Source organism: Oncorhynchus nerka, linkage group LG14 (genome assembly GCF_034236695.1).
Source record: "Oncorhynchus nerka isolate Pitt River linkage group LG14, Oner_Uvic_2.0, whole genome shotgun sequence".
NCBI lineage: Eukaryota > Metazoa > Chordata > Actinopteri > Salmoniformes > Salmonidae > Oncorhynchus > Oncorhynchus nerka.
The window spans coordinates 29,630,449-29,652,749 of NC_088409.1; the positions used below are offsets into that span (position 1 = coordinate 29,630,449).

A 22,301-nucleotide genomic window follows, 5' to 3' on the forward strand; every position below is an offset into this window, starting at 1 on the left:
AAAGCTAACATTTCAGTTCCTTGCTCAGAACATGAGAACATATGAAAGCTGGTGGTTCCTTTTAACATGAGTCTTCAATATTCCCAGGTAAGAAGTTTTAGGTTGTAGTTATTATAGGACTATTTCTCTCTATACCATTTGTATTTCATACACCTTTGACTATTGGATGTTCTAATAGGTACTCTAGTATTGCCAGCCTAATCTCGGGAGTTGATAGGCTTGAAGTCATAAACAGCGCAATTCTTGAAGCACAGCGAAGAGCTGCTGGCAAATGCAGGAAAGTGCTGTCTGAATGATTGGTTACGAGCCTGTGTGGCCTACCACCGCTCAGTCAGACTGCTCTATCAAATATCAAATCATAGACTAAATTATAATATAATAACACACAGAAATACAGAAATCTGGAAACTATCACTTTGAAAAAACAAAACGTTTATTCTCTCAGTGAGATACGGAACCGTTCCGTATTTTATCTAATGGGTGGCATCCATAAGTCTAAATATTGCTATTACATTGCACAACCTTCAATGTTATGTCTTAATTATGTACAATTCTGGCAAATTAGTTCGCAACGAGCCAGGCGGCCCAAACTGTTGCATATACCCATATTTTCACTAAATATGCAGGTTTAAAAATATATACTTCTGTGTATTGATTTTAAGAAAGGCATAGATGTTTATGGTTAGGGACATTCGTGCAACGATTGTGCTCTTTTCGAAAATGAGCTTTTGTAAAATCATCGCCCGTTTGGCGAAGTTGGTTGTCTTTGTTAGGATGAAAAGATCTTCACACAGTTCGCAACGAGCCAGGCGGCCCAAACTGCTGCATTTACCCTGACTCTGTTGCACAGAACGCAAGAGAAGTGACACAATTTCCCTAGTTAAAATAAATTAATATTAGTAGGCAATATTAACTAAATATGCAGGTTTAAAAATATATAATTGTGTATTGATTTTAAGAAAGACATTGATGTTTATGGTTAAGTACATTGGTGCAATGACAGTGCTTTTTTCGTGAATGCGCTTGTTAAATCCCCCGTTTGTTGAAGTAGGCTATGATTCAATGATAAATTAACAGGCACCACATTATGTGATTATGTGCATCGCAAGACAAGCTAGATAAACTAGCAATATCCTCAACCATGTGTAGTTAACTAGTGATTATGTTAAGATTGATTGTTTTTTATAAGATAAGTTTAATGCTAGCAAGCAGCTTACCGTGGCTCCTTGCTGCACTCCCGTAACAGGTAGTCAGCCTGCCACGCAGTCTCCTCGTGGAGTGCAATGTAATCGGCCATAATCAGTGTCCAAAAATGCAGATTACCAATTGTTATGAAAACTTGAAATCGGCCCTAATTAATTGGCCATTCCGATTAATCGGTCGACCTCTACTGTATACAAACACAAACACACACACACACACACACACACACACACACACACACACACACACACACACACACACAGTTACAAAAAAACATATGTATACAGTACAGTACACTTTCATACACACACAAGCTGAAATTGGCGTGAACACACACATGATCACACACACCCTCCTGTATGCTTCGAGTCTGTCTCTCTCTTCCACCTCTCCTCCTGCTCTACCTCTCCTCCTATTCCACCGCTCCAGCTCTCCTCCTGTTTTACCTGTCCTCCTGCTCCACCTGTCCTCCTGCTTCACCTGTCCTCCTGCGACCTGTCCTCCTGCTCTTCCTCTCCGTAAATAATTTATATAGCACGGTTTGTCAAACAGTGAGGTTAACCATGTCCAGCTAACCATTAACTACATTATAAAGCAGGAGAAATGTCTCACACAGAGGAATGTATATGTTCTCCTTCAACAGAATGAGACAACATTGAACTGGAGATTGGAGATGAAAGAAGAAAAAATAGTAATAATAGTAGTAAATCCCTGCATCACACACACACACACACACACACACACACACACAAACACAAACAGCTCTTTAGCTTGGTGAACTCTTTGTCACATTCCATGGGATGGCGATAAGATTGAAAAGAACCCCTGTTACACAACAACCATTTGTTGACCACTCCTTAAGCTTAACAGGGCTGCCACTGACTGACTGACGAGGGGCAAACAACTCACTCAGCAAGGGGTGCGTTCAAACACACAACATCCACTCACACCCTCTCCTAAACCTTAGTCTACCATGTAAAGACCACTCCTAAACACAGCTCTAATGTGAGTCCTGAAACAACCACGTTAGTCAGGGGGGAAACACACAACATCCACTCACACCCTCTCCTAAACCTTAGTCTACCATGTAAAGACCACTCCTAAACACAGCTCTAATGTGAGTCCTGAAACAAACATGTTAGTCAGGGGGGAAACACACAACATCCACTCACACCCTCTCCTAAACCTTAGTCTACCATGTAAAGACCACTCCTAAACCTTAGCCTACCATGTAAAGACCACTCCTAAACCTTAGTCTACCATGTAAAGACCACTCCTAAACCTTAGTCTACCATGTAAAGACCACTCCTAAACCTTAGCCTACCATGTAAAGACCACTCCTAAACCTTAGTCTACCATGTAAAGACCACTCCTAAACACAGCTCTAATGTGAGTCCTGAAACAAACATGTTAGTCAGGGGGGAAACACACAACATCCACTCACACTCTCTCCTAAACCTTAGTCTACCATGTAAAGACCACTCCTAAACCTTAGCCTACCATGTAAAGACCACTCCTAAACACAGCTCTAATGTGAGTCCTGAAACAAACATGTTAGTCAGGGGGGAAACACACAACATCCACTCACACCCTCTCCTAAACCTTAGTCTACCATGTAAAGACCACTCCTAAACCTTAGCCTACCATGTAAAGACCACTCCTAAACCTTAGTCTACCATGTAAAGACCACTCCTAAACACAGCTCTAATGTGAGTCCTGAAACAACCACGTTAGTCAGGGGGGAAACACACAACATCCACTCACACTCTCTCCTAAACCTTAGTCTACCATGTAAAGACCACTCCTAAACACAGCTCTAATGTGAGTCCTGAAACAAACATGTTAGTCAGGGGGGAAACACACAACATCCACTCACACTCTCTCCTAAACCTTAGTCTACCATGTAAAGACCACTCCTAAACACAGCTCTAATGTGAGTCCTGAAACAAACATGTTAGTCAGGGGTACGTTCAACACACACAACATCCACTCACACCCTCTCCTAAACCTTAGTCTACCATGTAAAGACCACTCCTAAACCTTAGTCTACCATGTAAAGACCACTCCTAAACCTTAGTCTACCATGTAAAGACCACTCCTAAACACAGCTCTAATGTGAGTCCTGAAACAACCACGTTAGTCAGGGGGGAAACACACAAGGTCCACTAACTGTCTATGCAGCCTTCCTCTAGTTCCGTCCTCAGCCTGTAGCATGCTGCATGGTGTGAAAGGACACAGGGTGACAGGGTGGGAGAGGAGAGGGGTTCGTGTTTGAGAAGGGTTCTACAACTGCTGTTGAGGCAACTGTTGGCGTCTGAGAAGCAACAGCTTGAGAAGCTCCCACAGGACCCAAGACCCAGCTCAGAACAGGCAGACAGACCCAGCTCAGAACAGGCAGACAGACCCAAGACCCAGCTCAGAACAGGCAGACAGACAGGGGAGACGGGGGACGTCCAGAGGGGTTAGGGTTTCTTGTCTGCCGGTAAACTGATCCGCCCCGCAGATCATGGGGTTTTCCACAGACTTCCTAATTGGTATTCCTAATTCTGACTTTTCGCACGTGTGTGTGTGTGTGTGTGTGTGTGTGTGTGTGTATGTGTGTGTGTGTGTGTGTGTGTGTGTGTGTGTGTGTGTGTGTGTGTGTGTGTGTGTGTGTGTGTGTGTCTGTGAACATGTGTGCATCTCCCTCTTCCAGTCTGGACAAACCAGGAACAACTGCTGACCAAGAAACACGAGTGGGGGTTGCCATGTTGTAGCCTGCAATAGATGGAATTTGTAGGCCATGATATGCTCTCTCTCCCACACTGCCTGACACATATTTATATGTAGCTCTAATAGCCAAACCCTCCTCTCTGTGTGTGCTGAATGCCTAAAAAGCCCCATAGATCCTGAATGAAGGCTCTTTGTCGCAGCATTTTTCTACTGCACTGCCAATCAATGCATCGGCAGCACTTAACCTTATCTTCCCAAATAACTTTTGAATTTTAAATGTTCCTTGCAATACAGCCCCCCAACTCCCATTCCTTCTCCTTTCAAGGCTGCACTTGAAATGACCTACGACCCCCCGGCCACCTCTCTTCACGATCATCATCTTTATCATCTTCCTCCCTTGAGACAACAAAACAATCGGGAACTGCAGTAGCACAATAGTCAGCTGTAATCACCCCTCGTCCTATCCCTTGATCTCATTCTCTCTCTCTCATCCTCTCTGTTTCCTTCCTCCCCTTAAAACCCCATGAAGCCACTAATGACAAGATAGCCTTGAAGCAGCAACCATGGAGAAATCAAAGGCACTAGTAGTCAACTTCCCCTCTTCGTATCTATCTCTGTCCCTCTAACCTCTCTCCCTCCCTCCCCAATCTCTCTCTGTCCCTCTCCCTCTCTCCCTCCCTCCCCAATCTCTCTCTGTCCCTCTAACCTCTCTCCCTCCCTCCCCAATCTCTCTCTGTCCCTCTCCCTCTCTCCCTCCCTCCCCAATCTCTCTCTGTCCCTCTAACCTCTCTCCCTCCCTCCCCAATCTTTCTCTGTCCCTCTAACCTCTCTCCCTCCCTCCCCAATCTCTCTCTCTGTCCCTCTCCCTCTCCTCCCTCCCTCCCCAATCTCTCTCTGTCCCTCTCTGTCCCCTCTCTCCCTCCCTCCCCAATCTCTCTCTGTCCCTCTAACCTCTCTCCCTCCCTCCCAAATCTCTCTCTGTCCCTCTAACCTCTCTCCCTCCCTCCCCAATCTCTCTCTGTCCCTCTAACCTCTCTCCCTCCCTCCCCAATCTCTCTCTGTCCCTCTAACCTCTCTCCCTCCCTCCCCAATCTCTCTCTGTCCCTCTCCCTCTCTCCCCAATCTCTCTCTGTCCCTCTAACCTCTCTCCCTCCCTCCCCAATCTCTCTCTGTCCCTCTAACCTCTCTCCCTCCCTCCCCAATCTCTCTCTGTCCCTCTAACCTCTCTCCCTCCCTCCCCAATCTCTCTCCGTCCCTCTAACCTCTCTCCCTCCCTCCCCAATCTCTCTCCGTCCCTCTAACCTCTCTCCCTCCCTCCCCAATCTCTCTCCGTCCCTCTAACCTCTCTCCCTCCCTCCCCAATCTCTCTCTGTCCCTCTAACCTCTCTCCCTCCCTCCCCAATCTCTCTCTGTCCCTCTCCCTCTCTCCCTCCCTCCCCAATCTCTCTCTGTCCCTCTCCTCTCCCTCCCTCCCCAATCTTTCTCTGTCCCTCTAACCTCTCTCCCTCCCTCCCCATCTCTCTCTGTCCCTCTCCCTCTCTCCCTCCCTCCCCAATCTCTCTCTGTCCCTCTAATCCTCTCCCTCCCTCCCCAATCTCTCTCTGTCCCTCTAACCTCTCTCCCTCCCTCCCAAATCTCTCTCTGTCCCTCTCCTCTCTCCCTCCTCTCCCCAATCTCTCTCTGTCCCTCTAACCTCTCTCCCTCCCTCCCCAATCTCTCTCTGTCCTCTCCCTCTCTCCCCAATCTCTCTCTGTCCCTCTAACCTCTCTCCCTCCCTCCCCAATCTCTCTCTGTCCCTCTAACCTCTCTCCCTCCCTCCCCAATCTCTCTCTGTCCCTCTAACCTCTCTCCCTCCCTCCCCAATCTCTCTCCCTGTCCCTCTAACCTCTCTCCCTCCCTCCCCAATCTCTCTCTGTCCCTCTAACCTCTCTCCCTCCCTCCCCAATCTCTATCTGTCCCTCTAACCTCTCTCCCTCCCTCCCCAATCTCTCTCTGTCCCTCTAACCTCTCTCCCTCCCTCCCCAATCTCTCTCTGTCCCTCTAACTCTCTCTCCCTCCCTCCCCAATCTCTCTCTGTCCCTCTAATCTCTCTCCCTCCCTCCCCAATCTCTCTCTGTCCCTCTAACCTCTCTCCCTCCCTCCCCAATCTCTCTCTGTCCCTCTAATCTCTCCCTCCCTCCCCAATCCCCTCTCTCTGTCCCTCCTCTCCCTCTCTCCCCAATCTCTCTCTGTCCCTCTAACCTCTCTCCCTCCTCTCCCCCTCCCTCCCCAATCTCTCTCTGTCCCTCTAATCTCTCTCCCTCCCTCCCCAATCTCTCTCTGTCCCTCTAATCTCTCTCCCTCCCTCCCCAATCTCTCTCTGTCCCTCTAACCTCTCTCCCTCCTCCCCAATCTCTCTCTGTCCCTCTAATCTCTCTCCCTCCCTCCCCAATCTCTCTCTGTCCCTCTAATCTCTCTCCTCCCTCCCCAATCTCTCTCTGTCCCTCTAACCTCTCTCCCTCCCTCCCCAATCTCTCTCTGTCCCTCTAACCTCTCTCCCTCCCTCCCCAATCTCTCTCTGTCCCTCTCCCTCCCTCCCCAATCTCTCTCTGTCCCTCTCCCTCTCTCCCTCCCTCCCCAATCTCTCTCTGTCCCTCTAACCTCTCTCCCTCCCTCCCCAATCTCTCTCTGTCCCTCTAATCTCTCTCCCTCCCTCCCCAATCTCTCTCTGTCCCTCTCCTCTCCCTCCCTCCCCCTCCCTCCCCAATCTCTCTCTGTCCCTCTAACCTCTCTCCCTCCCTCCCCAATCTCTCTCTGTCCCTCTAACCTCTCTCCCTCCCTCCCCAATCTCTCTCTGTCCCTCTAACTCTCTCTCCTCTCCCTCCCCAATCTCTCTCTGTCCCTCTAACCTCTCTCCCTCCCTCCCCAATCTCTCTCTGTCCCTCTAACCTCTCTCCCTCCCTCCCCAATCTCTCTCTGTCCCTCTAACCTCTCTCCCTCCCTCCCCAATCTCTCTCTGTCCCCTCTCTCTCTCTCTCCCTCCCTCCCCAATCTCTCTCTGTCCCTCTAACCTCTCTCCCTCCCTCCCCAATCTCTCTCTGTCCCTCTAATCTCTCTCCCTCCTCCCCAATCTCTCTCTGTCCCTCTAACCTCTCTCCCTCCCTCCCCAATCTCTCTCTGTCCCTCTAATCTCTCTCCCTCCCTCCCCAATCTCTCTCTCTGTCCCTCTCCCTCCCTCCCCCCAATCTCTCTCTGTCCCTCTAACCTCTCTCCCTCCCTCCCCAATCTCTCTCTGTCCCTCTAATCTCTCTCCCTCCCTCCCCAATCTCTCTCTGTCCCTCTAATCTCTCTCCCTCCCCTCCCCAATCTCTCTCTGTCCCTCTAATCTCTCTCCCTCCCTCCCCAATCTCTCTCTGTCTCTCTCTCTCCCTCCCTCCCCAATCTCTCTCTGTCCCTCTAACCTCTCCCTCCCTCCCCAATCTCTCTCTGTCCCTCTAATCTCTCTCCCTCCCTCCCCAATCTCTCTGTCCCTCTAACCTCTCTCCCTCCCTCCCCAATCTCTCTCTGTCCCTCTAACCTCTCTCCCTCCCTCCCCAATCTCTCTCTGTCCCTCTCTCTCCCTCCCTCCCCAATCTCTCTCTGTCCCTCTCCCTCTCTCCCCCCCTCTCTGTCCCAATCTCTCTCTGTCCCTCTAACCTCTCTCCCTCCCTCCCCAATCTCTCTCTGTCCCTCTAATCTCTCTCCCTCCCTCCCCAATCTCTCTCTGTCCCTCTAACCTCTCTCCCTCCCTCCCCAATCTCTCTCTGTCCCTCTAATCTCTCTCCCTCCCTCCCCAATCTCTCTCTGTCCCTCTAACCTCTCTCCCTCCCTCCCCAATCTCTCTCTGTCCCTCTAACCTCTCTCCCTCCCTCCCCAATCTCTCTCTGTCCCTCTAATCTCTCTCCCTCCCTCCCCAATCTCTCTCTGTCCCTCTAATCTCTCTCTCCTCCCTCTCTGTCTGTCCCCAATCTCTCTCTCCCCAATCTCTCTCTGTCCCTCTCTCTCCCTCCCTCCCCAATCTCTCTCTGTCCCTCTAATCTCTCTCCCTCCCTCCCCAATCTCTCTCTGTCCCTCTAATCTCTCTCCCTCCCTCCCCAATCTCTCTCTGTCCCTCTAATCTCTCTCCCTCCCTCCCCAATCTCTCTCTGTCCCTCTAATCTCTCTCTCCCTCTCTCCCCTAATCTCTCTCTCTCTGTCCCTCTAATCTCTCTCCCTCCCTCCCCCCAATCTCTCTCTGTCCCTCTAATCTCTCCTCCCTCCCCAATCTCTCTCTGTCCCTCTAATCTCTCTCCCTCCCTCCCCAATCTCTCTCTGTCCCTCTAATCTCTCTCCCTCCCTCCCCAATCTCTCTCTCTGTCCCTCCTCCCTCCCCCAATCTCTCTCTGTCCCTCTAATCTCTCTCCCTCCCTCCCCAATCTCTCTCTGTCCCTCTAATCTCTCTCCCTCCCTCCCCAATCTCTCTCTGTCCCTCTAATCTCTCTCTCCTCCTCTCCCCAATCTCTCTCTGTCCCTCCCCAATCTCTCTCTGTCCCTCTCCCCAATCTCTCTCTGTCCCTCCTCCCTCTCTCCCTCCCTCCCCAATCTCTCTCTGTCCCTCTCTCTCTCTGTCCCCTAATCTCTCCCTCCCTCCCCAATCTCTCTCTGTCCCTCTAATCTCTCTCCTCCCTCCCCAATCTCTCTCTGTCCCTCTAATCTCTCTCCCTCCCTCCCCAATCTCTCTCTGTCCCTCTAATCTCTCTCTCCCCTCCCTCCCCAATCTCTCTCTGTCCCTCTAATCCTCCCTCCCTCTCCCCAATCTCTCTCTGTCCCTCTAATCTCTCTCCCTCCCTCCCCAATCTCTCTCTGTCCCTCTAATCTCTCTCCCTCCCTCCCCAATCTCTCTCTCTGTCTCTCCTCTCTCAATCTCTCTCTGTCCCTCCCCTCTCTCCCCTCTGTCCCTCTAATCTCCTCCCAATCCCCAATCTCTCTCTGTCCCTCTAATCTCTCTCCCTCCCTCCCCAATCTCTCTCTGTCCCTCTCCTCCCTCCCCAATCTCTCTCTGTCCCTCTAACCTCTCTCCCTCCCTCTGTCCCTCTCCCTCCCTCCCCAATCTCTCTCTGTCCCTCTCTCCCTCCCTCCCAATCTCTCTCTGTCCCTCTAACCTCTCTCCCTCCCTCCCCAATCTCTCTCTGTCCCTCTCCCTCCCTCCCCCTCTCTCTGTCCCTCTCCCCCTCCCCAATCTCTCTCTGTCCCTCCCTCCCCTCCTCTCTCCTCCCTCCCCAATCTCTCTCTGTCCCTCTAACCTCTCTCCCTCCCTCCCCAATCTCTCTCTGTCCCTCTAACCTCTCTCCCTCCCTCCCCAATCTCTCTCTGTCCCTCTCCCTCCCTCCCCAATCTCTCTCTCCCCTCCCCATCTCTCTCTCCCCAATCTCTCTCTGTCCCTCTCTCCCTCCCTCCCCAATCTCTCTCCTCTGTCTCCTCTCTCTCCCTCCCTCCCCAATCTCTCTCTCTCCCTCCTCTCCCCCCTCCCTCCCCCAATCTCTCTGTCCCTCTAACCTCTCTCCCTCCCTCCCCAATCTCTCTCTGTCCCTCTCCCTCCCTCCCCAATCTCTCTCTGTCCCTCTCTAATCTCTCTCCCTCCCTCTCCCCCAATCTCTCTCTGTCCTCTCTCCCTCTCCCTCCCTCCCCAATCTCTCTCTGTCCCTCTAATCTCTCTCCCTCCCTCCCCAATCTCTCTCTGTCCCTCTCCTCTCTCCCTCCCCCAATCTCTCTCTGTCCCTCTCCCTCCCTCCCCAATCTCTCTCTGTCTCTCCCTCTCTCCCTCCCTCCCCAATCTCTCTCTGTCCTCTCCCTCCTCCCCAATCTCTCTATGTCCCTCTCCCTCCCTCCCCAATCTCTCTCTGTCCCTCTCCCTCCCTCCCCAATCTCTCTCTGTCCCTCTCCCTCCCTCCCCAATCTCTCTCTGTCCCTCTCCTTCTCTTTGAACCCTGTAGTGTGTTTACTGTTCAAGACTGTTGTGAGAGAAGAGAGAAAGAAAGAAAGAATAAAAGAGAAGAATGAAAGTGGATGGAATAGAACAGAAAGAGGGCAGAGAGAGAGAGAGAGAGAGAAGAATAAAGAGAAATAAAGAGAGAGAGAGAGAGAGAGAATAAAAGAAAGAAATAAAGTGTGAGAGAGAGAGAGAGAGAATAAAAGAAAGAAATAAAGTGTGAGAGAGAGAGAGAGAGAATAAAAGAAAGAAAGAAAGAAAGAGAGAGAGAGAATGAAAGTGAGAGAGAGAAATATAGAAAGAGAGAGAGAGAGAGAGAGAGAGAGAGAGAGAGAGAGAGAGAGAGAGAGAGGTGAATAAACACTGGGATGTTTGCTGAGGAAACAGAGAGGGAAGGGAGTAGAAAGAGAGAGAGAGAGAGAGAGAGAGAGAGAGAGAGAGAGAGAGAGGTGAATAAACACTGGGTGTCTTATTTTTAAGTAATGAAAAAATAAGTCCTAAAGCTGGGGTCAAACATCTCCCAGGTTGGATTTAAACACATCCCAGGCCAGCACCCTATCCAACGCACACATCACAGCAGGACCTTCATCCCAGTATCCTCTCTGGGCTGTGCACAAAAGCAGTAGCTCCAAACACAACACAGTAAATCACCACAAACATCAATACACATCAACGACTCCCTCCAGTGAGCCACCATTACCCAAAACAACAAAGGTCTAGAGCGAGGGAGGAGAAGAAGGGAGGATTGAGACAGAGGGAGAGAGACAGACAGGATATAGGGTAAGAGAGAAGTTAGAACAGTGACCAAGTTCATCCTAACTATTAAAGCATGTGTTTATGGATGTGTGTGTGTGTGTGTGTGTGTGTGTGTGTGTGTGTGTGTGTGTGTGTGTGTGTGTGTGTGTGTGTGTGTGTGTGTGTGTGTGTCCGCATCCCAGCATTCTAATCATGGCTCTAGCTGCTCTTTCTGAAGACCTTTGATGATATTAGGATGAAAAGCTCTGAGGAGTGTTTCTGTGAACCACATCCTCCGCTAACTGACTTCAAACTAGGATTAACCACGTGAAACCTGTCATTTCATAACCAGATGCCTGCCTGCCTGCTGCCAATTCACCAACTGGGCTGTAAGAATTTCTCCCACCATGGGGTTTCACAGAGAACAAACCACAGAGAGATAAGAAAGAGCACTAGTTTGGATTTGAAAAGGTTAGGACGACTTAAACCCAGTAACGCTCATCCACTATCATGAGGATTTATTTTTTATTTTTTTATTTCACCTTTATTTAACCAGGTAGGCTAGTTGAGAACAAGTTCTCATTTGCAACTGCGACCTGGCCAAGATAAAGCATAGCAGTGTGAACAGACAACACAGAGTTACACATGGAGTAAACAATAAACAAGTCAATAACACAGTAGAAAAAAAAATGGGCAGTCTATATACAATGTGTGCAAAAGGCATGAGGAGGTAGGCGAATAATACAATTTTGCAGATTAACACTGGGGTGATAAATGATCAGATGGTCATGTACAGGTAGAGATATTGGTGTGCAAAAGAGCAGAAAAGTAAATAAATAAATAAAAAAACAGTATAAAAACAGTATGGGAATGAGGTAGGTGAAAATGGGTGGGCTATTTACCAATAGACTATGTACAGCTGCAGCGATCGGTTAGCTGTGCTCGGATAGCTGATGTTTGAAGTTGGTGAGGGAGATAAAAGTCTCCAACTTCAGCGATTTTTGCAGTTCGTTCCAATCACAGGCAGCAGAGTACTGGAACGAAAGGCGGCCAAATGAGGTGTTGGCTTTAGGGATGATCAGTGAGATACACCTGCTGGAGCGTGTGCTACGGATGGGTGTTGCCATCGTGACCAGTGAACTGAGATAAGGCGGAGCTTTACCTAGCATGGACTTGTAGATGACCTGGAGCCAGTGGGTCTGGCGACGAATATGTAGCGAGGGCCAGCCGACTAGAGCATACAAGTCGCAGTGGTGGGTGGTATAAGGTGCTTTGGTGACAAAACGGATGGCACTATGATAGACTGCATCCAGTTTGCTGAGTAGAGTGTTGGAAGCCATTTTGTAGATGACATCGCCGAAATCGAGGATCGGTAGGATAGTCAGTTTTACTAGGGTAAGCTTGGCGGCGTGAGTGAAGGAGGCTTTGTTGCGGAATAGAAAGCCGACTCTTGATTTGATTTTCGATTGGAGATGTTTGATGTGAGTCTGGAAGGAGAGTTTGCAGTCTAGCCAGACACCTAGGTACTTATAGATGTCCACATATTCAAGGTCGGAACCATCCAGGGTGGTGATGCTAGTCGGGCATGCGGGTGCAGGCAGCGATCGGTTGAAAAGCATGCATTTGGTTTTACTCGCGTTTAAGAGCAGTTGGAGGCCACGGAAGGAGTGCTGTATGGCATTGAAGCTCGTTTGGAGGTTAGATAGCACAGTGTCCAATGACGGGCCGAAAGTATATAGAATGGTGTCGTCTGCGTAGAGGTGGATCAGGGAATCGCCCGCAGCAAGAGCAACATCATTGATATATACAGAGAAAAGAGTCGGCCCGAGAATTTAACCCTGTGGCACCCCCATAGAGACTGCCAGAGGACCGGACAGCATGCCCTCCGATTTGACACACTGAACTCTGTCTGCAAAGTAATTGGTGAACCAGGCAAGGCAGTCATCCGAGAAACCGAGGCTATTGAGTCTGCCGATAAGAATATGGTGATTGACAGAGTCGAAAGCCTTGGCGAGGTCGATGAAGACGGCTGCACAGTACTGTCTTTTATCGATGGCGGTAATGATATCGTTTAGTACCTTGAGCGTGGCTGAGGTGCACCCGTGACCGGCTCGGAAACCAGATTGCACAGCGGAGAAGGTACGGTGGGATTCGAGATGGTCAGTGACCTGTTTGTTGACTTGGCTTTCAAGACCTTAGATAGGCAGGGCAGGATGGATATAGGTCTATAGCAGTTTGGGTCCAGGGTGTCTCCCCTTTGAAGAGGGGGATGACTGCGGCAGCTTTCCAATCCTTGGGGATCTCAGACGATATGAAAGAGAGGTTGAACAGGCTGGTAATAGGGGTTGCGACAATGGCGGCAGATAGTTTCAGAAATAGAGGGTCCAGATTGTCAAGCCCAGCTGATTTGTACGGGTCTAGGTTTTGCAGCTCTTTCAGAACATCTGCTATCTGGATTTGGGTAAAGGAGAACCTGGAGAGGCTTGGGCGAGGAGCTGCGGGGGGGCGGAGCTGTTGGCCGAGGTTGGAGTAGCCAGGCGGAAGGCATGGCCAGCCGTTGAGAAGTGCTTATTGAAGCTTTCGATAATCGTGGATTTATCGGTGGAGACCGTGTTACCTAGCCTCAGTGCAGTGGGCAGCTGGGAGGAGGTGCTCTTGTTCTCCATGGACTTCACAGTGTCCCAGAACTTTTTGGAGTTGGAGCTACAGGATGCAAACTTCTGCCTGAAGAAGCTGGCCTTAGCTTTCCTGACTGACTGCGTGTATTGGTTCCTGACTTCCCTGATCAGTTGCATATCACAGGGGCTATTCGATGCTATTGCAGTCCGCCACAGGATGTTTTTGTGCTGGTCGAGGGCAGTCAGGTCTGGAGTGAACCAAGGGCTGTATCTGTTCTTGGTTCTGCATTTTTTGAACGGAGCATGCTTATCTAAAATGGTGAGGAAGTTACTTTTAAAGAATGACCAGGCATCCTCAACTGACGGGATGAGGTCAATGTCCTTCCAGGATACCCGGGCCAGGTCGATTAGAAAGGCCTGCTCACAGAAGTGTTTTAGGGAGCGTTTGACAGTGATGAGGGGTGGTCGTTTGACTGCGGCTCCGTGGCGGATACAGGCAATGAGGCAGTGATCGCTGAGATCCTGGTTGAAGACAGCGGAGGTGTATTTGGAGGGCCAGTTGGTCAGGATGACGTCTATGAGGGTGCCCTTGTTTACAGAGTTAGGGTTGTACCTGGTGGGTTCCTTGATGATTTGAGTGAGATTGAGGGCATCTAGCTTACATTGTAGGACTGCCGGGGTGTTAAGCATATCCCAGTTTAGGTCACCTAACAGAACAAACTCTGAAGCTAGATGGGGGGCGATCAATTCACAAATGGTGTCCAGGGCACAGCTGGGAGCTGAGGGTGGCCGGTAGCAGGCGGCAACAGTGAGAGACTTATTTCTGGAGAAGGTAATTTTCAAAATTAGTAGTTCGAACTGTTTGGGTATGGACCTGGAAAGTATGACATTACTTTGCAGGCTATCTCTGCAGTAGACTGCAACTCCGCCCCCTTTGGTAGTTCTATCTTGACGGAAGATGTTATAGTTGGGTATGGAAATCTCTGAATTTTTGGTGGCCTTCCTGAGCCAGGATTCAGACACGGCAAGGACATCAGGGTTAGCAGAGTGTGCTAAAGCAGTGAGTAAAACAAACTTAGGGAGGAGGCTTCTGATGTTGACATGCATAAAACCAAGGCTTTTTCGATCACAGAAGTCAACAAATGAGGGTACCTGGGGACATGCAGGGCCTGGGTTTACCTCCACATCACCCGCGGAACAGAGAAGGAGTAGTATGAGGGTGCGGCTAAAGGCTATCAAAACTGGTCGCCTAGAGCGTTGGGGGCAGAGGATAAGAGGAGCAGGTTTCTGGGCATGGTAGAATATATTCAGGGCATAATGCGCAGACAGGGGTATGGTGGGGTGCGGGTACAGCGGAGGTAAGCCCAGGCACTGGGTGATGATGAGACAGGTTGTATCTCTGGACATGCTGGTTGTAATGGGTGAGGTCACCGCATGTGTGGGAGGTGGGACAAAGGAGGTAACAGGGGTATGCAGAGTGGGTCTAGGGGCTCCATTGTGAACTAAAACAATTATAACTAACCTGAACAACAGTATACAAGGCATATTGACATCTGAGAGAGACATACAGCGAGGCATACAGTAATCACAGGTGTTGAATTTGGAAAGCTAGCTAAAAACAGTAGGCGAGGCTAATCCGCTAGCACAACAAACAGCAGGTAAAATGGCGCTGACTAGGCAACGGGGCCGACAGGTAAGACAAACAAGCAGAAAGGAGTACCGTGATTAATGGACAGTCCAGCGTGCGTCAGCTATGTAGCCAAGAGATCAGTGTCCAGGGGGCAGCGGTGGATGGGCAGGGGGGCTGGGCTGGCGAGTGTTATCCAGGTTTTTAAAATAAACTAACAATGACTAACTAGCTTGTAGCTAGTTAGCTGGTTAGCGTCTGGAGGTTCTTGAGTGTGTCATAAAAATAAAAATAAGAGTAAAAGTAATAGCGATTCCGTATCACATTGGGTGAGGCAGGTTTCCGGAAGGTATAAACAAATTAAAAATCAAAAAGAGATAGAAAGTAAATGGGGTCAGAGAGTGATTGGGACGCGGTGGTTCAGACGGTTAGCAGGCCTGTGCTAACAAGCTAACAGTTCGTAGGCCCGAGCTAGACAAGGTAGCAGTTAGCGGACCGGAGCTTGACAAGCTAGCCGTTAGCAGGCCGAATTAGCAAGCAGGGAGATAGGGAGGGCTAGAGAGTTAACCTTTGGGGACGTCGCGATGGGGTGAGTCTGTTTATTCCTCTTCATGCGGTGAGCTGGAGATACAGCGATTCAGAAAGCTCGCGGGCCTTGGCCAGCAGATGGATCTTTGGCGATGTCGCAGCGGAAAAGCCTGTTGAAACCCCTCGGACGATTATGTCGGCGGACCAGTCGTGATGGATCGGCGGGGCTCCGTGTCGGCAGTAGAGGGTCAGTAGAGGGTCCAGGCCAATTGGCAAATTAGGTATTTTTGGACCTCTTCGGCTAGTCGGGAGATGGGCTTAGCTCGAGGCTAGCTCCAGGCTAACTGGTGCTTGCTCTGGGACAGAGACGTTAGCCAGGAGTAGCCACTCGGATTGCAGCTAGCTATTTACGATGATCCGGTATAAAGGTTCAGAGCTTGCGGTAGGAATCCGGAGATGTGGTAGAGAAAAAGCAGTCTGATATGCTTTGGGTAGATGTAGCGCTGGTGTCCTAGTTAGCGTTGAAGACCGCTAGCAGTGGCTAGCTAGTAGCTAGTTAGCGGCTAGCTTCTGATGAGGGTTCCGATTCTAAAGTATAGAAAAAGCAGATCCGTACCACATTGGGTGATGCGGGTTGCAGGAGAGTATATTCAGCCTGTAGTTGGAAAGTGAGATTAAAATATGTACGAAATATATACAGAAAAAAACGAGGAAAAACTATATTTACACTATACAGGACGGGACAAGACAAAACACACGTCCGACTGCTACGCCATCTTGGAGAGCCCACTATGCAGAAAGCTTCATTGTTCCAATGTGGTCTACATGAACCCAGCAGAGAGTAACCACTACAGTGGCATATATAACATGAAAGGAAAGCTGCCAAACCACTGAAATGAGGTGGATGTATGAATGGGCCGCAGCTCAACCGTTGTAGTACGGTGTCTTGGTGGTGAATGGGGCCCAACGTTGTAAAGTCTTGTGTGTTTTTGGATTAGCACCATTGTGTTGTGAAGAGGCAGCCCCTCTCTGCCAGAGAAATAATGTTTGAATGCACAGACACTCAGGACGAGCTCCAACCTGTCCATAGGAATACCAATCATTACTATATGAGAGTTCAGAGTTCAGCTCCGTCTCCATCTATCTCTCCTCTAACCCAAACCCAGTGGAGAAGCATGAATCACCCAAACTAATAGCAGTCCCAGTGCTCCTGCACCTACAAAGGTAGGACCTTAATTTGAGCCAGTTTTCTACAGCAGGAAAACAATCCTGCAGCAACAGGAAATGGGAATTCTTAAGTGAATTATAATTAATGGACATTTTTGTAGGGGTTGATACATTTTTGTTAGGGCAAATTAAGTCTGACATTTCAGAGTATAAATTACACACTTTAGAAGCCTTTTTAAAACTCAAATACACTACAAGTTTACATTTCTCCAGAAAATTCTCAGCAACAAAAGAGTGATCAAATTAAGATCCTACATCTATCTGTACACCCCCAGGTTAAACAACAAAGGAGGCAAACACCAGCTCGCTCCCTCAAAACAGCCCTTATCGACCTGTCACTCAGAGTGGTGTTAGTTATCATTGTTTAGAGCTGTTGCACAATAAGAGGAATCTATATGGCGCGCGCGATCGTGTGTGTGTGTGTGTGTGTGTGTGTGTGTGTGTGTGTGTGTGTGTGTGTGTGTGCTAACTTAGAATACCATCAGCGCCCCTAACCCCCTTAAAAAGAGCTTGAAGAAGCCCACTGGCTTTTATCTCCACTGGCTAAATGGCAGGCTTTTAATTTCTCTGCCCTAATACCATAATAATTACACATGGCAGCGGGGGGGGGGGGTGTTTGATGCCGACGGGACAAGTAGAAATTAAAGCAAGGAAATGACTGGGGGAATTAAGGAGTTGATAGACAAAGGGTGGAAGCTCAGAGTTTCCTACAGCACCTTGAACTCAGCTGACAGCCTGTCTCCACGATTCTCTCTGCCACCCTCCTCAGTGACCCACCCCCCACCTCACCCTTCCTCACCTGACCCCACCCTTCTCAGTGACCCCTCTCACCCTTCCTAACTCGACCCCACCCTTCTCAGTGAGCCCCCCCTCACCCTTCCTCAACCAACCCCACCCCCTCTCACCACAAGAGAGCAAGGCTGAGACAGTACAGCCAGCCAGTACAGTACAGCCAGCCAACCACTTTTAGGATGTGAAAGCAGCAAAAGCACCTTTCTACCAACAAAACCCACCAACGTTGATCTAAAACCACACAACAAATTACAATAGACAACTGCTGTCACGCTATTCTAGTTTATCATTTCTATGTTGTGTTCTAGTTTATATTGTCTATGTTGGTGTTTTGTATGATTCCCAATTAGAGACAGCCGGTAATCGTTGTCTCTATTTGGGGATCATATTTAAGTAGCTATTTTTCCCACCTGTGTTTGTGGGATATTGTTTCGCGTTTGTGCATCACGTAGTCACGTTTAGTTGTTCGTTTATTGATATATTTAGTTTTTGTTTCAGTTTCTCTTTGAATGAAATATGTGGAACTCAACATCCGCTGCGCCTTGGTCCCGTTCTTACGACAGCCTTGACAACTGCTGTACTACACGTGTTTTCCCCCGATGAGAAGCTTCTGGAACTTCCAACACATCAAGTGCCTCAGAGCAAAGAACAGGTGTGATACACTCATTTACTAGTTGAAAAGTAACTTTCCTAATCAGAAATAATCCTCAATCTGACAAATCTTTCTGATCCCTGTCTGGCATGACGTTGTTCTAGAAGTTTGGCTGTTGATGATTCTAACTCTGGGTGACATTGTATGGTATGCCGAGGGAGACATTTCCAACCTGTACGGTTCAACCGGTCACAGGTCAATTGCATTGCCGTCAGTACAGGCATGCAAAGCACACTGGGACGGTCTTGATGTCATCACCGCATATTTGTGTCACACACACTGTGTGGGGTGTTGTGTCCTGGGGTCCTTTTTGGTGCACCGTGGAATAGTTTTGTAGTGTGTGTGTGTGTGTGTGTGTGTGTGTGTGTGTGTGTGTGTGTGTGTGTGTGTGTAAGACAGTCTGCCAACAGAGAAACATGCTATTATTAGACAAACGAGCTGGAGGGAGGAGGGGTCGGGTTGAGATTAAGGGAAGATAGGAGAGGGAGCATTCTTGTCCCCTTTTACAGTGAGAGAGAGGCGTACTGCACTAAAGTTTAGGGGAGTGTTGCAGGCGTGTCTTGGACCTGGACTGGTTGCTGTGGAGGCGGGGACTAGTGTTTCATACTGTCCTATGTACAGACTAAAGGGCCAGGGGTGGGGACTGGAAGAGCTAAGAACAGGAGCTCACTTAGCTACAATCAAGGGACCACCCACTGTTGTATCCAGCCTCCTAAGTGAGGTACCAGGCCTTCCATTAGCTGGCTTTGGCTTTTAGTACAGACACCTGTTTAGTCTCAGACACCCAGTCTACACAGTGGCATCATGAAGGACTGGGCTCATATACACACAGTCACACAGCCCGGAGAACAACTGTCTCAAAGACCAGGTGAAGAGTGGATGGAGGGAGGAGGGAGGAGGAGCAGGGGTGGAGAGGACGGGGGTGGAGAGGACGGGGGTGGAGAGGGCGGGGGTAGGTGGAGAGGACGGGGGGTGGAGAGGACGGGGTGGAGAGGGGGGTGGAGAGGGCGGGGTAGTGGAGAGGGGGGGTGGAGAGGACGGGGTAGTGGGGGGTGGAGAGGACGGGGTGGAGAGGACGGGGTGGAGAGGACGGGGGTGGAGAGGACGGGGGTGGAGAGGACGGGGTGGAGAGGACGGGGGTGGAGAGGACGGGGTGGGAGAGGACGGGGGGTGGAGAGGACAGGGGTGGAGAGGACAGGGTGGAGATCTGAGAACGGTGTGGTAGAGGTTTAAAGGAAAAAGGGAGGGTCGCTGGAGAGAGGAAGGGATGGAGAGGGAGAGAATGAAGGATGGTGCAGAGCGAGGGAGGGATGAATGGAGCTGGAGAGACTGAGGGATGCAGAGACAAGGAGGGATGGGTGTAGAGAGAGGGAGGGATGGGTGTAGAGAGAGGGGGGATGTGTGTATTGAAAATGAGGGATGGGTGTAGAGAGAGGGAGGGATGGGTGTAGAGAGAGGGAGGGATGGGTGTAGAGAGAGGGAGGGATGGGTGTAGAGAGAGGGAGGGATGGGTGTAGAGAGAGGGAGGGGTGTTGCTGAACACCAGCCAGTTAAACTCAGATAGGCAGAGATTGGGGAGATAAAGAGGGGGATTTTTGATGGAGGAAAAAAAGAGAAAGACAGAAAGTTGCAGATATTTTAGTTTTTTGTTTTGTTAAGATGATGAGTGAGAGGCAGTGGTGAGGGAGGTCAATAGATAAGTATAGAGAGAGGGGGAGAGAGAAAGAGAGAGATGCAGTGCCTTGGCCAAATGGACACACCCCACCCTAAAAGACCAAACAGCCTACAGAACCGCACTCGTTATTTATAGAACTCAACATGTATGTAGTCTAGTAACCTTTTTATCCATACGAGACAAGAGAACAGTGGAGTGGAAAAACTAAATGATAGCGTTTGAAAGCATGAAACGTTGCTCAAATGTGGGGCAGATAATGCAAACTATAAATAAATCATAAGGTTAGTGTTATCTACCGGTAAGGTTGTGAGTAGGCCTACCCTTAATTCATAAAGGCACACATATCAATCAATTGAATAACACTCGGTATAGTCCGAGGTACATCACACCCCATCCAACGCATTCTGGACAGCTAGCTCATTGATCATAGATCAAATACATAGCGGTCATTCCGGCCGAGACAGGCCGCCGGGGCTCAGCTACAGGCTACTGCAGTCCGTTGTGCGCTCGGAAGTGCACTCTACTGCAGAGCAAGGGGTTCCCACACGACTACAAAGGAAAAGTGCGGTCTGGGTTAACCCCTAAAACATCTCACGAATTTAACATGATCCGTCACTTTGTTCAAAGAGTTGGCCTACATGTAAGTATTTTTTCTCTAATAATTTAAAAATAGTTCACTGACAAGTCCAGCATTTCTCCAGACACAACTGCCGAGATTTTCAAAGTCTCGATTTACACCTGTTATTTTGGCACCGACTGGCACTCAATAACAGGTTGTTTTCACATAAAGCGGGTGACAAGAACAAATTGCCAAAGGAAACAAAATGTGCACAAGGTACAATAAAGTTGTATAACCCACGAACGCATGTAAAACACTTTCGTAATGTGATACGCAGTCCATAGCCTACTATGATATAACGCACTGCGATAGTTGAAGGAGAAACAACCGTACAGGCAATGAAGAGATTCATAGCCTCCAGCCAAGAGGAACCAGCAGCAGTGGGCGAAAACAACATTTACTTTCTAATATAAAACAGACGGGGACGCGTGGAATCCAAGTCTTACCTTGCAATGAAAAGCAAAGCAGCAAGGTGCACAGGAGAGAAGCGCGTCCAAATGCTACCATCCCGTCCATGGCTCGATCTGTAACTTTTACAGATGTATTTAGCTGTTTTTCTTGAGCTGTTTCTGTCTTTATGTATTTGTGGCAGCAGCAAGTCTTCAGTCGTCCAGAGTTGTTTCTCCCTCGCCCTCTCTCTCTCCGTCTCTCTCAATAAAGCGAGCGCTATCCCCCCTCTCTCTCACAACCAGAAATCTGATGCTTGTGGCAGTCTTGGTTGATGTATTTCCACAAAAGGTGACCCACGCCCCCTCCCTCGCGCGCTCTCTCTCCCGCTACACCTCAGTTGCCCTGAAAATACTTGCTTTACTATTCACATATCCGTATATCGATGGTGGCGGTTTTTGAAAATTTAAAATAGATGTTCAAAAACAACATTAACACCGAAGTGGAAAGTAAAAACTCTTGCCAACTCCAACCACTATTTCTTGTTCCTTAGCCTTCAACGTCTATTATTAGGTTATTACAGATAATACATTAACAATATAGGCTAATTACATATATATTTTTTCATTCATAACCAACAATAAGAACAATAATACACACCTTGTTAGTTAATATCAGTTGTGGATAAAATCAGATTCAGAATCATATAGTTGAAAATATCCAGTCCGTTCATATTCTGCATTTTTTATAGCCTACACACATTAGTCTCCCTAGCCCAGCATAGCCTACACACAATAGTCTCCCTAGCCCAGCATAGCCTACACACATTAGTCTCCCTAGCCCAGCATAGTCTACACACAATAGCCTCCCTAGCCCAGCATAGCCTCCCTAGCCCAGCATAGCCTACACACATTAGTCTCCCTAGCCCAGCATAGCCTACACACAATAGCCTCCCTAGCCCAGCATAGCCTACACACATTAGTCTCCCTAGCCCAGCATAGCCTACACACAATAGCCTCCCTAGCCCAGCATAGCCTCCCTAGCCCAGCATAGCCTACACACATTAGTCTCCCTAGCTCAGCATAGCCTACACACAATAGCCTCCCTAGCCCAGCATAGCCTACACACAATAGCCTCCCTAGCCCAGCATAGCCTACACACATTAGCCTCCCTAGCCCAGCATAGCCTACACACATTAGCCTCCCTAGCCCAGCATAGCCTCCCTAGCCCAGCATAGCCTACACACAATAGTCTCCCTAGCCCAGCATAGCCTACACACAAGTCTCCCTAGCCCAGCATAGCCTACACACAATAGTCTCCCTAGCCCAGCATAGCCTACACACAATAGCCTCCCTAGCCCAGCATAGCCTACACACAATAGCCTCCCTAGCCCAGCATAGCCTACTCACAATAGTCTCCCTAGCCCAGCATAGCCTACTCACAATAGTCTCCCTAGCCCAGCATAGCCTACACACAATAGTCTCCCTAGCCCAGCATAGCCTCCCTAGCCCAGCATAGCCTACACACAATAGTCTCCCTA

General features: G+C 49.2%; 1 protein-coding gene across 1 annotated transcript in view; it reads right to left on the reverse strand.

Annotated features, from left to right (window-relative positions):
• The window catches only part of LOC115113906 (basal cell adhesion molecule-like), a 175,013-nt gene extending 153,928 nt beyond the window's left edge, over positions 1-21,085 (reverse strand). Inside the window, 1 exon segment of the mRNA XM_065027943.1 lies at positions 20,821-21,085. Coding sequence (XP_064884015.1) covers positions 20,821-20,890 — 70 coding nt within the window. The 5' untranslated portion in view covers positions 20,891-21,085.
• Between the last annotated feature and the right edge of the window lie 1,216 nt (positions 21,086-22,301).